Source organism: Lynx rufus, unplaced genomic scaffold, assembly GCF_022079265.1.
Source record: "Lynx rufus isolate CCGP_SWC_20201006 ecotype Redwood Valley unplaced genomic scaffold, mLynRuf1.p SCAF_4, whole genome shotgun sequence".
In the NCBI taxonomy this organism is placed as follows: Eukaryota; Metazoa; Chordata; class Mammalia; order Carnivora; family Felidae; genus Lynx; species Lynx rufus.
The window spans coordinates 156869821-156884016 of NW_025814856.1; the positions used below are offsets into that span (position 1 = coordinate 156869821).

The window sequence follows — 14196 nt, forward strand, 5'->3', positions numbered from 1 at the left end:
CTTGTTAGAGAGAATCCATTTCCTTGCCTATTTTGGTTGTTGTTAGAATTCAGTTCCTTGCAATTGTAGTACTAAAGTTCCCATTTCTTTGCTAGCTGGAAGCTGAGGTTCGCTCTCAGTTTCTAGAGACTGCTTACATTTCTTGCTTTGTAGCCCCCTTCTTCCATTTTCAAAACCTGCAATGGCAGCTCAGGTCTTTCTCATGCTTTGAATCTCTGCTGCCTTTCTGTTGTCACATCTCTTTGCCCAAATATTCTCTCTTCTTCTTCTATTTTTAACAGCCCATATGATTGCACTGGCCCCACCCACATAATCCAGGATAATCTTCCCATCCTCAAGTCCATAAGCATAATCACAGCTGCAAAACTGACTTTTTCATGGAAAAAAAAACCCATATTTATGGGTTCTGGGGATTAGGGTGTGGACATCTTTGGGGAGCCATTATTCTGCCTAACACCAAGGTCTTTAATGTATAGATTGTGTTTTAAATTTAGGGAATAGGAAATATTATCCAAGGGTAGTGTGTGGTTGTTTCCTCAGTCTACATCTGTTGGAAGATTACCCATCCTTGTCCTGTATTCCCCAGTCTCTTGGATATCCAGAATTCCCTGATCATTTCCAGATTTGGGGCCCTGGAGTTCTCAGTTTTCAAGTTCTTTACCATGTCTTCAACCAGAGGACTGGTACCTGCTTTCTTGACCTTATTAATCCCGTGGTCTGTGTGTAGCTAAGCCCAATTTCTGCCCTTCCTTCACCTCCTCTCAGCCATATCTGCTTCTGGAATCTTCCACTGCCCTGAGATTATACTCTTCTTGGATCTAGATGACTTCTTCACCCTGTTCTGGAGCTGCCAGGCTTCCTGTTGGACTTGATTTATGGCAGTGACCCTGTCCTGAAGTTCTCTTTGTTAGCCTCTTATGCATCCGCTAACTCTCTCCCTGTAGCACGCTGCAGTCAGTGTAGCAGTGAGAGGGAGCATGGCCGTTCTTAGGAGAGATTATTCCAGTACCCAGGATTTTAGCCACAAGTGAAAGCTTCAAGCTCTTTGAATGATAAGAGAAGTAACAGAAAAATAGAAGCCAAAATCTGTTGTGATGCCACAGACTCCCCTATAATTTTGAGGCTGAGAGCATGGGATTGAGAAACGATATTTGGAGGTTCTATTCTAGGCTCTGATGTCTGTCAGCTTTGGATAATGTTAAGTACTCTCTTTTAGTCTCATTTTTCTCATTTGTAAAGTGAGGATAAAAGATAACCTCAGAGGATTGTTGTGAGCATTAAACGAGATAATGGGTGTAACCCTACTACTGTGTGAAGAGTGCTCATGTCATGTTTTGTCCTTGGTTCTTCACATCATTATGGGATATGGGAAGAGACACAACCAAGAAAACATAGGCTACTGGTGTAATGCATTTCTGTTTGGAGATTTTTATTTTGAGTTTGGAGAAAATAGTGGCCTGTATAGTCAATGACTAGAGCCAGTGGGATACAGAGAGCATAGAAGGGTGTCATTTATCCTTAGTGATGTTCTCGATCCAGGAGGTGTATTTGTGAACATTGGTGTAGATTCCGACATCTCCTCCCATGAAGTGACCGACCTCGATTCCCTGGAGCTTGTTTTTGCAGATGACAGTAGCGACGGCCACCTCCTACCAGAGATCATGCAGAGGGAGAGAGACAAGAGAGATATGATCGGATCTTCTCACAGGAGCCCTCTAGTCCCCCAGTGGGATGAGCCCTGCCCAGTAGGCTCATGGGTTATGAAAACAGCACCGAATTGGGAGATAGGAAGCTGGAGTCATTTACCTAGCTTTGTTGTAACTAGCCTTGTTTCATCTTGAGAAAGTCAGAGAAAAACCTCTCTAGAACTCACATGTAAAATGAGTCAAACCCCATTTATTTGGACTGGTGAAGCGAGTTTCCCTTGTGAAAAGTTTGAATTCTTTTCTAAAGCAATGCCTGTTTTTTCTTGCAGCCATGAGAGTAATAAATCTAGCAAAGTGTTATTAACTAGAGCAATTGCATGCCACACTTTAATGGATAAAGGCATCTGTAAGGAGGGCCTGGTGCAGCCTTATCGAATTCTCAAAAGATTGCGAGAGGATGAGGGCTTTCTAATTTTCTAATCGCTGTCATGATTAAACTAGACACATACAAGCAAATGAATGTTGAATATAGAGAAAAGATTACCCCAAAAATTCGGCTGAACACTTTCACAAATTTCACACATAAGGAGTTCCTGTGGCTTTTTCCTTGTTCAGTTTTCTGGCACTCTTTATCAGACATCACAGGAGCCTCCAAGTTCTGCCTTAAATCAGGATGCCTGCCTGAGGGAAGACAGGATAAAAAAGGTTGACTGCTCGCAATTGTTATTTAGACTCTCCAGTCACTGCCCTGTGTTTCAACTGGTGTTTTGTGTGTATGTCTGAAGAAAAAAGGGCTGAGAAAAGGCAAGGATCTTGTGCATGGTTATGAGAGTTAATCTAGAGGATTGAAAAAATAGCCTGCATGACTCTTTTAAGAAGTGGTTTTCTTTCCATCGTATCTAGTCTTGGAGGAATATGGGGTGACCTGACTCAAGTCCTCAGAGGTGTCCCCTACGTGTAAAATGAGCCTGGATGCAAGGGAGGAGCACAGCCTCCCTGATGTGAACCATGTGTCTGGCAGTCAGGAATAGTGTGGCCTGTGTGCAGAGTCCGATGGTCTGGTGGCCCCGGCTGCTGGAGCCTGGAGGAGGTAGCTCTGTGTCATCGTGTCATCACTGGGTTGGGAGGAGCTTTGGACTTCCGGATGAGTCTCTTTTTCCTAGCACCCTCATGGTCTCCATCCATTCTCCTCTCCTCTCTTCTCAGCTCTGTGGACATGGGTGACTGATGACCCTGATTTGCCGTGGAAGGTACACTCACCATTGTTATCTTGGCTCCAATCCAAACCTGAGAGCAGACAGACAGTGCCTGGCCGGACATTGCTGGTGGCGAGGGAAAGTGGCTGGACTTTGTTGTTGAAGTTGGCAGGCTTAGCCAGCTTAATGAGCATGAGGTCATCCTGGGGAGCGCTATGGCTGTAGTTCCAGTAGCGGATAATCTGAATGGGGTTAATTGTCTGCTCTGTGCCATCTCTGACTCTGATCCTGAAATTTCCCAGCATCACTTTCAGGTTTCTGGAGGGAGAAGGGGGTGGGAGTAGTCACCGTCACCACCACCACCACCATCATCATCAAAGATATTAAATGTTATAATGTGTCAGGTACTATGCCAATTGCTTGGTCTGGATTCTGGATTACCTCATTTACTACTTACAACAAAACTATGAAGTGTATTCTATCTTTAATCCATTTAACAGATGATGGAACCACATAGCAGTAATTCCCCCATGGTCACACAGTAGGTGATGGAGCCTTAACCACTGTGTTTTCATGTAGCATCCTTAATGTAGTAAAGAGGAAAATCATGCATGGCATAGAAATAATATTTTCCCTCCACTCCAGCTCCAGCCTCTCCAACTGGGCATTTCCATTCTGGTGGAGGTAAGACAATGGCATGACCTGAGTGGTGGAGATCCGTTGGTTTCATTAGACCCACTCACAACCCTGCTTCATCCTGCTCTCTGCCTTTGGAAGGTGTTACATATGGATTAAGCCAATGGGTTCTCCTGTCCTCTGCTCTCTGCTTGGGTTTCGGTTGATAGCAAGCACCAGGAAGTAGTTAGAGGAGAAGAGTGAGGTTCGAGTATTTATCCTCCAAGCTCCCTTCCTGCAGGGCTGCCCCAGCTTCTATCAGGCAATCCCTGTACACAGGGCTTCCTCTCTTCCTTTCTCTCTCCTCCCACCCTCCCCTGCTCCCCTCTCCTTTGAACCAACCTCTCCTCTTGCCCCTTTAGGTCTAGGGGGAGTAACTATACCCTTCTAATACTAATCCTGGGGGCACTGAACTCTTCTTTGTGCTTCCCCTATAACTTGTCCGTGCCTTTGTCATTAGTCATTTTAAAAAATTCTCCTCAATTTGTCCAATTTGAGTGTACCCTCAGTTACCGGCTGGTCCCTTAATTAATAAAACACATTTATCTCATCAGTAAAAAACTTGAAACAAACTGATGGGAGACTGAGGAGGCACAGTGTACGGAACAGGTTTCCTTCCCAGCAGCAGTAGTGACATTTGGAGCTGGGTAATTGTTGAGGGGGTGCACATTGTAGAATGTTTAGTAGCATCCTTGCCATGGGCCCTGTTCTCTAGATAGATGCCAGTAGCACAGCACCCCTCAGTCCACTGTGACAACCGAAAATATCTTCACTTTGCCAAATGTACCCTGGAAGGAAAAGTTGCCTCCCTTTGAGAACCACTCATGTAGAATGAATCAGGCTGTTTCAGGGGGTGGGAGTGAGGGTTCCCAACACTCACGGTAAGTAGCAGTGAGCTGGGGCCAGCACCCAGTTGTTTTTGATGAGGACACCCACACAGGGGTTGAAGTGCGACTTGAGGTATACCAAGTAGGGAGCATGGTCATCTTTCTGCACAGATGCGTGAGTAGAGAAAACTGTCCCTGAGAAAATAATTAGTATTCTTAACATATAAAACATTCTTAATATAGAAGACATATCTTAGGACAAATAAGACAGTTAACAGTTTCCTAGTTGAAAGGAACCTGGATAGTTTTCTTTCTTTCTTTCTTTCTTTCTTTCTTTCTTTCTTTCTTTCTTTCTTTCTTTCTTTCTCTTTCTTTCTCTTTCTTTCTTTCTCTTTCTTTCTTTCTTTCTTTCTTTCTTTCTTTCTTTCTTTCTTATTATTTTAATGTCTATTTCATTTTTGAGAGAGAGAGAAAACCAGAATATGAGCAGGGAGGGGGAGAGAGGGAGACAGAATCTGAAGCAGGCTTCAGGCTCTGAGCTGTTAGCCCAGAGCCCAAGATGGGGTTCGAACTCATGAACCGTGAGATCATGACCTGAGCCAAAGTCAGATGCTTAGCTGACTGAGCCACCCAGGTGCCCCTAGAATATGGATAATTTTAAAGAAATAATTGATTGGCCAGGAAATATGAAAATGTTTGACCCTCTTTTTCTAATAAAATGTAAATTAAAATGATATACCATTTTATCTGATACTTATAATATTAATTTTTGGTTTAATGTTGATAATATTGAATCTAAGAAAGTACAATGAAGAGACTCTTTTACTACATGTAGCAACGTGAATTGATTCTTTTTGAAAAGCAATTTAGAAATAGGCATCAAAAGTGTAAATAGTTCATCACTTATGACCTAATAGTTCCAACCCTAAGAATCTGTCCTAAAATAATCAGATATAGACAAAGATTATGAATGTGTGCTCATTTTAACACTATTTATAATAGGTAAACACTGGAAATATAAGTGTCCAATATAGTAATGTAGGGCATTTGAAATAAAAAAGTACATCAATATATGGAAATATTAAAATTGTATTTATAAAGAATATTAAACAGCAAAGAAAATATTAATAACCTTTCTTTAAGTTAAAAATGATAATGAAATGTATATTAATCTAGTAATCCAGTTGTCTAAAAACAAGCAAAGAAACAAAAAGATAAACCATTTGAATGACAAATAAATAAATGAAGCCTGAGAGTAAGTTGAAGTGTTAGCATGTGTTGACTGTGAGGTGAGGTTATGAAGTGTTAATTTTTTTCCTACTTTTTAATATTTCTAAGTTTTTAATATTAACATGTAATATTTAAAAAATGACTTATTAAAGAAAAACACTCAAGAAAGGGAGGAAGGCTGCTTGTAGTATCAGAAATAAAATACTGTTCTTACCTCGGCTGCCCTTGGTTCTTCCATTTATCCTTCCCAAGTCTTGGCCTCCACCTCCCCATACCCTTTTATGATCACATAGTTAGAAATCCCAAGGGAAAAAGGACAGGAGGCGTTGAGGCATTGAGCTCTTGTTCTAAGTGCTTTACATGGATTTATTTAACACTTTCACAACATCTCTATGATGTAGTTAGTAATATCCCCATTTTGATTGAAGAAACTAAAGCATGGGTAGATTGACTTGTCTGTGCTCACACGGCTAATAGTGATGCAACATAGACGGTCTGGAGGTGGTGGGAGATGCCTCACCAGCAAATTCTGCCATCAGAAGGACTCGTGGAAGTCAGGGAGTGCAGGGGGGAGGGCCCTTGCGTTTGATCTTTTGTTTCTACCTTCTTCATTCCCTGCTTTCTGAGTCTCTAAGCTTCTGGAATAGGGGGGATATCAGACTTCGGAATGTGTTCTTTGTCCCTGTGACCACACTGGGACTTGCCCAGTGGGTGATGAAGCCCACATTTTGGAATCACCAGTGGGGAATGCTCACTGTCGAGCACTCTCCAAGGCAAGTGAGCACCATCACCCGTCCCATAGCTTAGCACTGGAAGGGTGAGCTCAGCCTCATGGGAGCCTATGGGTGTGGTCTGGGACAGGAGATACCTACTTCTGTCCATGACCGCTTTTCTTGGACTCTTCTTTTGTACCCTCTACACACCCCAATCTGCCTTCCTCCAGCCTGCATTAACCTGTGCCTTATAGGACAGAGTAGAAGCTCATGGATACATACCAGCAAGGACACCCAAATAAAAGATAAATTTCATAGCAGTCCAGATCTTTCCCCGTGAGATGCAGAAGATCAGCAGAGTATGGAACTCTCAGGAACACCTGGTAGAATCAATGGCTATGGTTAGGCATGGGGACCCAAAATAGGATGGGAAAGCAGATCTGGGCATAAATGAGGTGAGGGAAGAAGGCTCCAGGTAGACAGATGAAGGTCCTTCTGCTCCAGGGAGGCTGGGGGATGGGAGACTGTGCCTCTCTTGGGTCTTTCAAAGAAGGAAAAAGAAGCCTTGTTCCTTAGACTTCCAGATCCAGATTCCTCTCCCTGCTATGCCTCAAAGCCCATCGGCCCAAGTCAGCTGTCTATGGGAAAGGGACTCTGGCTCAGGACTCATCTTCCTCAGGGAGTTTCTGAGGCCAGGGCTGTGGGGGACAAGATGCTCCACCTTAGCTCAGGTAGACAGTGTCCCCAGGTTTGCTCTGAACACCCTAATAGTTACTTATACTTTCCCTCAGCCCCTCCCATCTTTATTACACTGGCTTCACCTTTCCCTGTGACCACTGTTTCATCACTGAGTCATCATCACCACCAGGTCTGGTGGTCCTGATCACCAGCTTTGAGCCAAGGAAATGTGGAAATGAAAAGCACTCATAGAACAGTTATTTCAGCAGTTGGAGAATGGTTTACATTCTGGATTATATTAAATTTAGGATCTTCTGTGTTTTGGTGACAGTTCACAAGGCAGGACCTGTTGGTGCTTTTTACCTGATGAAAAGGTTTCTCCAGCAATGATAAATGGCTAGGGTCATCCTCGGCTAATTTGGAGACACTCTAACAAGAACAGTTTCACTATTAGCTAACATTCATTGAACACTTACCGAATCCGAGGCACTGAGCTACATTCTTTACTTCTGTATGGACATTGTCCATGGGGATTTTGTATCAGGTCAGTCTGAGATTTGTAAAATTACTATACTTTGTGCCACTCTAATCCTTCAGGGTTTCTTAAACCCATAATCTCATTCCAGTGGCACAACAAGCTGCAAAGAGGAGACAGGGCTGGGGTGGTTTTTTTCTTGATCTGTAGGTGGCCGAACTGAAACAGAATTTAAGTCATTTTCTCAAAGTCACACATGATTGGAAAGATAGAAGTAGAATCCTGATCTCCTTATTGGGTACACACAGCTTTTCAACTATATCCTCCAGGCTTTGGCTAATCAACTAGCATTCCTAGACCTTGAAAGGTCCATTCCATCATGAAACTTCCCTGAGAATAGGGCTTCGTTATGAAATATGCTTGAGGTTCAAAGACAGGATGGAGCTATGGAAGGTTTTCTGTTGGTGAGGGTAGGAGTAGTTAGCACAGGTGAAAAGTTGAGAAAGAGATATTCTTTACTCTGAAGTTGTTTGTCCTAGATTTTTTGCAAAGTTTATGGACCAGGAAGGGATTTTGGGTCCTTTCCAAAAGCAACAGATTTTCTGGAGGAGGCTGTTACTGGGGACAGCTACCGGTCTATGAGTCTCAAATTAGTATCTGCAGCCCAGACCACCTGTCCCACAGATACAACTGCCTCCTGGAAACCTTTTTTTTTTTTTTTTTTTTTTTTTGCATCTGCTTTAGCTCCCTGAGATCTTGAGATTTAGCATGTCAAAATTTAACTCTTCATGCCTCCAGCCTTTTAAATGCATTCTTTGCCTGTTTTTCTTATTTTAGGAGATAACTCTGCCTTCCATTTGTTTGATTTCTCTCTCTTTCTGACCACTCAACCTCAAACCATCCTACTTCCAGATGTCTCTTAAATCCATCCTTATCTTTCCATCCTCACTGCTGTCATCCTGATCTAGGCCACAATCTTGTTGTGCTTGAACTCCTGTATATGCCCATCTAGTGTTGCTCAACTTGGTCTTCTCTTTTGTACTCAGAATTGTTTTTTCCCCCTGAAATGCAGATGAGATCATGCCAGTCTCCTTTTAAAAACTCTTCAGTAGTTCCCTGCTGCCAGTAGCATAATCCCCCAGCATGCTTTAGGGGCCTCCCTTGACCCTCATCCCATTTTGTCCTCTTCAGTCCTCTCTGCTCAGCTTCTCTCTGCCTCCCCTCTCCCACCCACCTACACCACACACTTTTCTCCAGGCCTACCAAACCACTTTCAGTTGCAGGTTTTCTTGTTTCAATACTAATACCTTTTTAACATTAGCCTTTGAATGCTCTCTGCAGTTTGCTAATCCCATTTATTTTTTCCTTTTTTGTTTTAGGATACTGCTATCTGATATGGACATTGTTCTTTAAGCTTCTTTTTGAAAAAATAATTTTAGAATTCTATGGAGGGATGGATGGGGGTGTGTGTGTGTGTGTGTGTGTGTGTGTGTGTGATATTAAATATTTCCTCCTATGTTCGTAATTTTTTGTTATGAAGTTCCTTATTGGTATTATCACAGATTCTGTGTACACATGGGGACATATCTGTCCATAGCCTCATTCCACAAACCATCAGGTTTATAGAGACTCTAATTGTAGTGTTGCATTTTGCCATCTGACTGATTTTCTGTTTAGGTAATATTCTTCTTATATTCTGCCACCAAAAATCAATTTGAAAAAGGCAGCTACAGAGAAAGGAGAGAATGAGAGAGAGAGACAGCGAGTGAGAGAGAGAGAGAGAGAGAGAGAGAGAGAGAGCGAGCTGCAGCCAGGAGGGCAGTGTAATAACAGATTTAGAGATCTGACAAGAACCACTTGTGTTGGTATTGATTGGGAACTTTTATTCAAATGGTGTCTGTGGTTGTGAGACAAGACCTGCGCAAGTCAAGCAGTTCTGAGGAGGGGTGGTCTGGGCATCACCTGCATAGAGGGGAGGGGGTCAATGTCACACAGAAGGGTGGGACTCAGCTCTGCTTCATCAGAGTGGCCTGGAAAGGAAAGGGGTCAATGGGACATGTAGAAGGAGGGATGCTAGTCACACATTGTGGGGAAGGGACCAGTGGAAAGAATTGAGAGGCCAGGGGAGAAACTTGGGATGAATTTGAACTCCACAGAAGGTCTGCTTGACGCCTGCTTTGGAATTCGTTTCCCTAGATGAGGTGGATAAAGCTCAGATCCCTGCTCATCTTCCCATAGGGCTGGCCTGGTCAGACTGAGGTTTCCGTGCCTACTGACAGAGGTGGGCGGCTGCAACTGATGAACCTGCTTTCACACTGAGGGTCCAGAGTGGAAGGAGATGCCCCTAGATGATAGACTTCTGTAGAATCCGTATCCTCGGATCTCCTGCCTGCACCTTCTTCACCTGCTGTTCAGAATCCCCAAGCAGGGCATAAGTTCTGTCCCTGTCTTGTGCCTGTTAGTTTCCATCCATATCCTCAGCGCAGGATTCAGACATCAGCATGAATCGTATCCTGTTAACCTTGCTGATGGTGACTGGTGAGTGACCGAAGGGATCTCTTTGTCACGGTTATTAGGATGCTGTCGTCTATTAGGACGCTGTCTGGGGGTGAGGCTGTGGAGCTGTGTCGGGGAGGAGAGCTGGAGGGTCAAGGGCATGCAAGTTTGGGAGGGGGAGGATACATTATTACTCCTTTTCTGTACAGTCTCAGTCATTTGTAGGACCCAAGTAAAACTTTTTATTTTGGGATTCAAATCTCCTCTCAATGTATGATAAAGTTCTTGGGCTAAAACATGGAGGCAATCCGGAAAGGAAGGTGGAGATAGGAGCCTGGAAGCATGTATAGGAACTTATAAAACACATAGGAAACAAAGCAGCAGGTATTCTGCTGTAGGGTTCAAAAGGAAAATGTCACTTTTGCCCTTTGTGGTTTAAATGTAATGTGCAATGATAATAATAATAATAATAATAATCACCATCACTGCCGCCACCATAAAAACATATACCTATATAGTGCTTATATAATAGACACTGCTCTTTACGTGTTAACTCATTAAATTCTTTTTTTAAGTTTATTTATTTATTTTTGAGAGAGAAAGAGAGAGTGCTAGTGCACATGCTTGTGAAGGGGAGCACAGGAGGCAGGGAGGGGCCGAGAGAAAGGGAGAGAGAATCCCAGGAGCCCCACAGGGGGCTCAAACCCACGAACCCCTGATATCATGACCTGAGCCGAAATCAAGAGTTAGTCGCTGAGCCGAGTGAGCCACCCAGGTGCCTCTAACCCATTTAATTCTTAAAACAACTTTGTGCCATAAGTATTATTGCTGTCATTTTTTTTTTTTTTTTGATGAGGAAACCAAGGCACAGAGTAATTATAACATGCCCATAATGAAGTTGGTATGGCTCTGTAATTAGGCATTTATGCTCTCTTACCTAGTTAGGGACAGATACCCTAACCTCTCTGAACCTCAGTTTCTGTATGTGCAACATGAGAAAAATATGTATCTTTTAACGACATGCCGTGATTCCTATATACCTATGTTAGACTGAGTGGAGTTAACCAAGTTAATTGGGTAGGGACTGGGTAGGTCGTTTTAGATAGAGGAGCCAGTAAGTGTGAAGGTCATGAGGTGTGACATGTTTAACTAAAAGCCCATCTGTGTGGTTGGAGCACAGAGGAAGGAAGTAGATTAAGAATCATATAGTAGAGGGTCTTTTAGCCTTAATTTTAGAAATGATCCTGAGTATAATAGGAATCCTTTAAAGAGTTTTAAATATGAGAGTTATATTACCACATTTATGATTGTAAAATATTCATGTGACTTCAGTAGGAGAATGGATTTGAGTAGAGATATGGGTTGTGGGTGGGAAAGATCTGGGGAGAAATTTAAGAGACTGTTGCAACTCTCAGGGCAACAGAGTAGACTAGGGTGGTGGCAGTGAGGATGTAAGAAAGTAAAAGGATTCCGGAAGTAACAAGGAGATAGAAGTTGTGATCAGTTGAATGTGAGGAATGAAGGGTAGGAAAAAGTAAAGGGTGTCATCCAGATTTCTGGTTGGGTAAATGGTGGTACAATTTACTGAAATAGGGAACACTGGAAAAGAAGGAGGCATTTGGGGAAGAAGACAAATTACATTTTTGACTTACTGAGTTCGAAGTGCTTTTGAGATATCAAATGGAGATGTCCACCTGAATCCAAGGGTCGGAACTCACGACAGGAGACTGAGCTGGGATACAGATTTGGGAATTTGGGAATTTTGAAAGGATTTGAATTCATAGGAATGAGTGAAAAAGATTACTTGAAAAGAATTTACAGAAAATAAATGTGTAAAAGACAGAACTATGAAGAATTCCAGTTGCCTTTCTTGGTTTAAAATTTTTATTTTGAAATAATTATGCATTTATAGGAAGTTGCAAGAAATGTACAGAGGAGTCCCACGTGTCCTTCCTGTAGTTTCCACCATGGTAACATCTTGTGTAACTATGGCACGATAGCAAATCATGGGAGTAACATTGGTATGATCCACAGAGTTTATTCAGCTTTCCCCAGTTTTACCTGTGTGTGTGTGTGTGTGTGTGTGTGTGTGTGTGTGTACAACTTCACATGTGTAGGTCTGTGCATCCACCACCATTTTCAGGACACAGAACAGTCCATCAGCAGAGCCTCCTTCCTATTGCCCTTCTACCCACACACCATTTCATTCTCCCTCCTCCACACCGCCCCCCTTCCCTAACCCATGGCAACTACTAATATGTTCTCCATTTCTGTAATTTTCTTGTTTCAAGAATATTATACAAATGGAATCATACAGTATGTTGTATTTTAGGATTGGCTCTTTTCATTTAGCATAATCCCCTAGAGATTTGTCCAAGATGTGTGTATATTAACTATTAATTCTTTTTATTATTATTATTTTGTGGAATGGATGTACTCTGGTTTGCTTAATCATTCATCCATTGAAGGACATCTAGGTTGTTTTCAGGTTTTAACTTTTAAGAATAAACCTGCTGCATTTTTGTTTGATAGTAAGTTTTTGTTTGTCTGGGATGTAAGTCCAAGAGTGCAGTTTCTGCCATATGGTAATTGCATGTTTAGTTTTACAGCATATTGTTTTTCAGGTTGGCTTCACCATTTTAGATTCTCACCAACAATGTATAAGTGACCTATTTTCTCTACCTCCATGCCAACATTTGGTGTTGTCACCAAATTGCACTATTTTTCATACTAGCTGTTCTGTTAGATACATAGTAATACCTCATTGAAATTTTAATGTTTGTTTTTCCTGTGACTGAGGATGTTGAATATCTCTTCATATGCCTGTTTACCTCATGGATATTTTCTTTAGTGAAGTGTTTTTTCTTGTCTTTTTCCTATTTTCTAATCAGACTGTTGAGTCTGAGAGTATGTATATAGATCAGATACGAGTCTTTTCTCAGCTAGGTGGTTTGCACATATATTTCCAAGTCTATAACTTGTCTTTAAACTGTCTTCAGAGGGTCTTTTATAAAGCAATTGTTCTTAATTTTGATGAATATACCCAGGGAAGTTGGTGTTAGGCTTTTCCTTAAGTCCCCAGGTTCCTTAGGCAGTCCCCTTACTTCTTTCCATTATTCAGAGTCTTTCTATCTTTGTTTGTTGTGTTTGTTGTGCAGGGGCTTTCAGTTGAGGAACTGAAGAGCTGGGGGGAATGGGGCTACTCCTTCTTGGATCAAATGGAAAGGTGAGCTCTAATGCTTTAGGGGCTGCTGGAAGAGGAGAGCCCAGTAAAGTACCTTATGAGGCAGGAGAAAATAAAAGTGTAATATACACCATCAGAGGAGCTGTTTCTAGGAGGAGGAGGTAGTTAATGTGTTCTATGTCTGTGGCAAGTTAAGAAAGTTAAAGCTGCAGACGCAGTGGAGGCAGATGTTGCATGAATACGGAGTTAAGATTTGCCCAGTTGAAGTATGACTCAAGGACATTAGGACAAGGGAGTTCTGAAGAGTAATAAGAATATCATTAAAATGATGAATAAAGGAATCTGACTCAGGTAGAGAGGGAAGGTAAAACAGGCAAGGACCGATTGGAATGGAAGGAAAGGAGGCAATGTATAAGTTTCTAGCACATTCTTAGAATCAGTGACTTTGTAAAGCTCAGTCAAGAGTGAGTTAGGGCACCAGGGGTTTGGTGGAAAGAAATCTGAGAAGTTTTAGAGTAAACGACCCATATTTAGTTGGGGGCTCAGCCAGGTATATTAGGAGAAAATGCGTTCCTCAGCTTTCCTTGGAAGTCCCTGTGGCTTGAAGGAGCTCTGTCTTGTTGCTGCAGGTAAGAAGGAGCTAGTGTAGTGCATACTTCTTAAAGGCCAACCAGAGAAGGTCTGGAGTCAGGGATAGGTTGTGGGAATTAAATAAGACTTAGATTTATACACTGGAATATCTTAGAGTGAAGGAACGTGAAGATTTTCTGTGTCAATGGTTCTCAACTTTTCTGAGCATGAGAACCCCTTTTAGTCTTAAAATTTATTTATTTATTTATTTGTTTATTTATTTATTTATTTACTTACTTACTTACTTACTTATAGTGCAAGTGGGGGAGAGGAGCAGAAGGAAAGAGAGAGAAAGAGAGAAAGAATCCCAAGTAGGCAAGTAGGCTCCACTCTCAGTATGGAGCCTGACACAGGGCTTGATCCCACAACCCTGGGATCATGACCTGAGTTGAAATCAAGAGTCAGATGCTCAACTGACTGAGCCACCCAGGCACCCCTATTTTGAA

The 14196-nt window shown here is 42.2% G+C and overlaps 1 protein-coding gene across 1 annotated transcript; it reads right to left on the minus strand.

Annotated features, from left to right (window-relative positions):
- Positions 1–1508: 1508 nt before the first annotated feature.
- PRSS37 (serine protease 37) lies at positions 1509–6603 on the minus strand. The gene is made up of 5 exons (XM_047094629.1): positions 6570–6603; positions 4398–4539; positions 2907–3160; positions 2191–2327; positions 1509–1649 (listed from the first exon to the last, which is right to left on the minus strand). The coding sequence occupies exons 1-5, from the start codon at positions 6601–6603 to the stop codon at positions 1509–1511; spliced, it is 708 nt and encodes a 235-aa protein (XP_046950585.1).
- Between the last annotated feature and the right edge of the window lie 7593 nt (positions 6604–14196).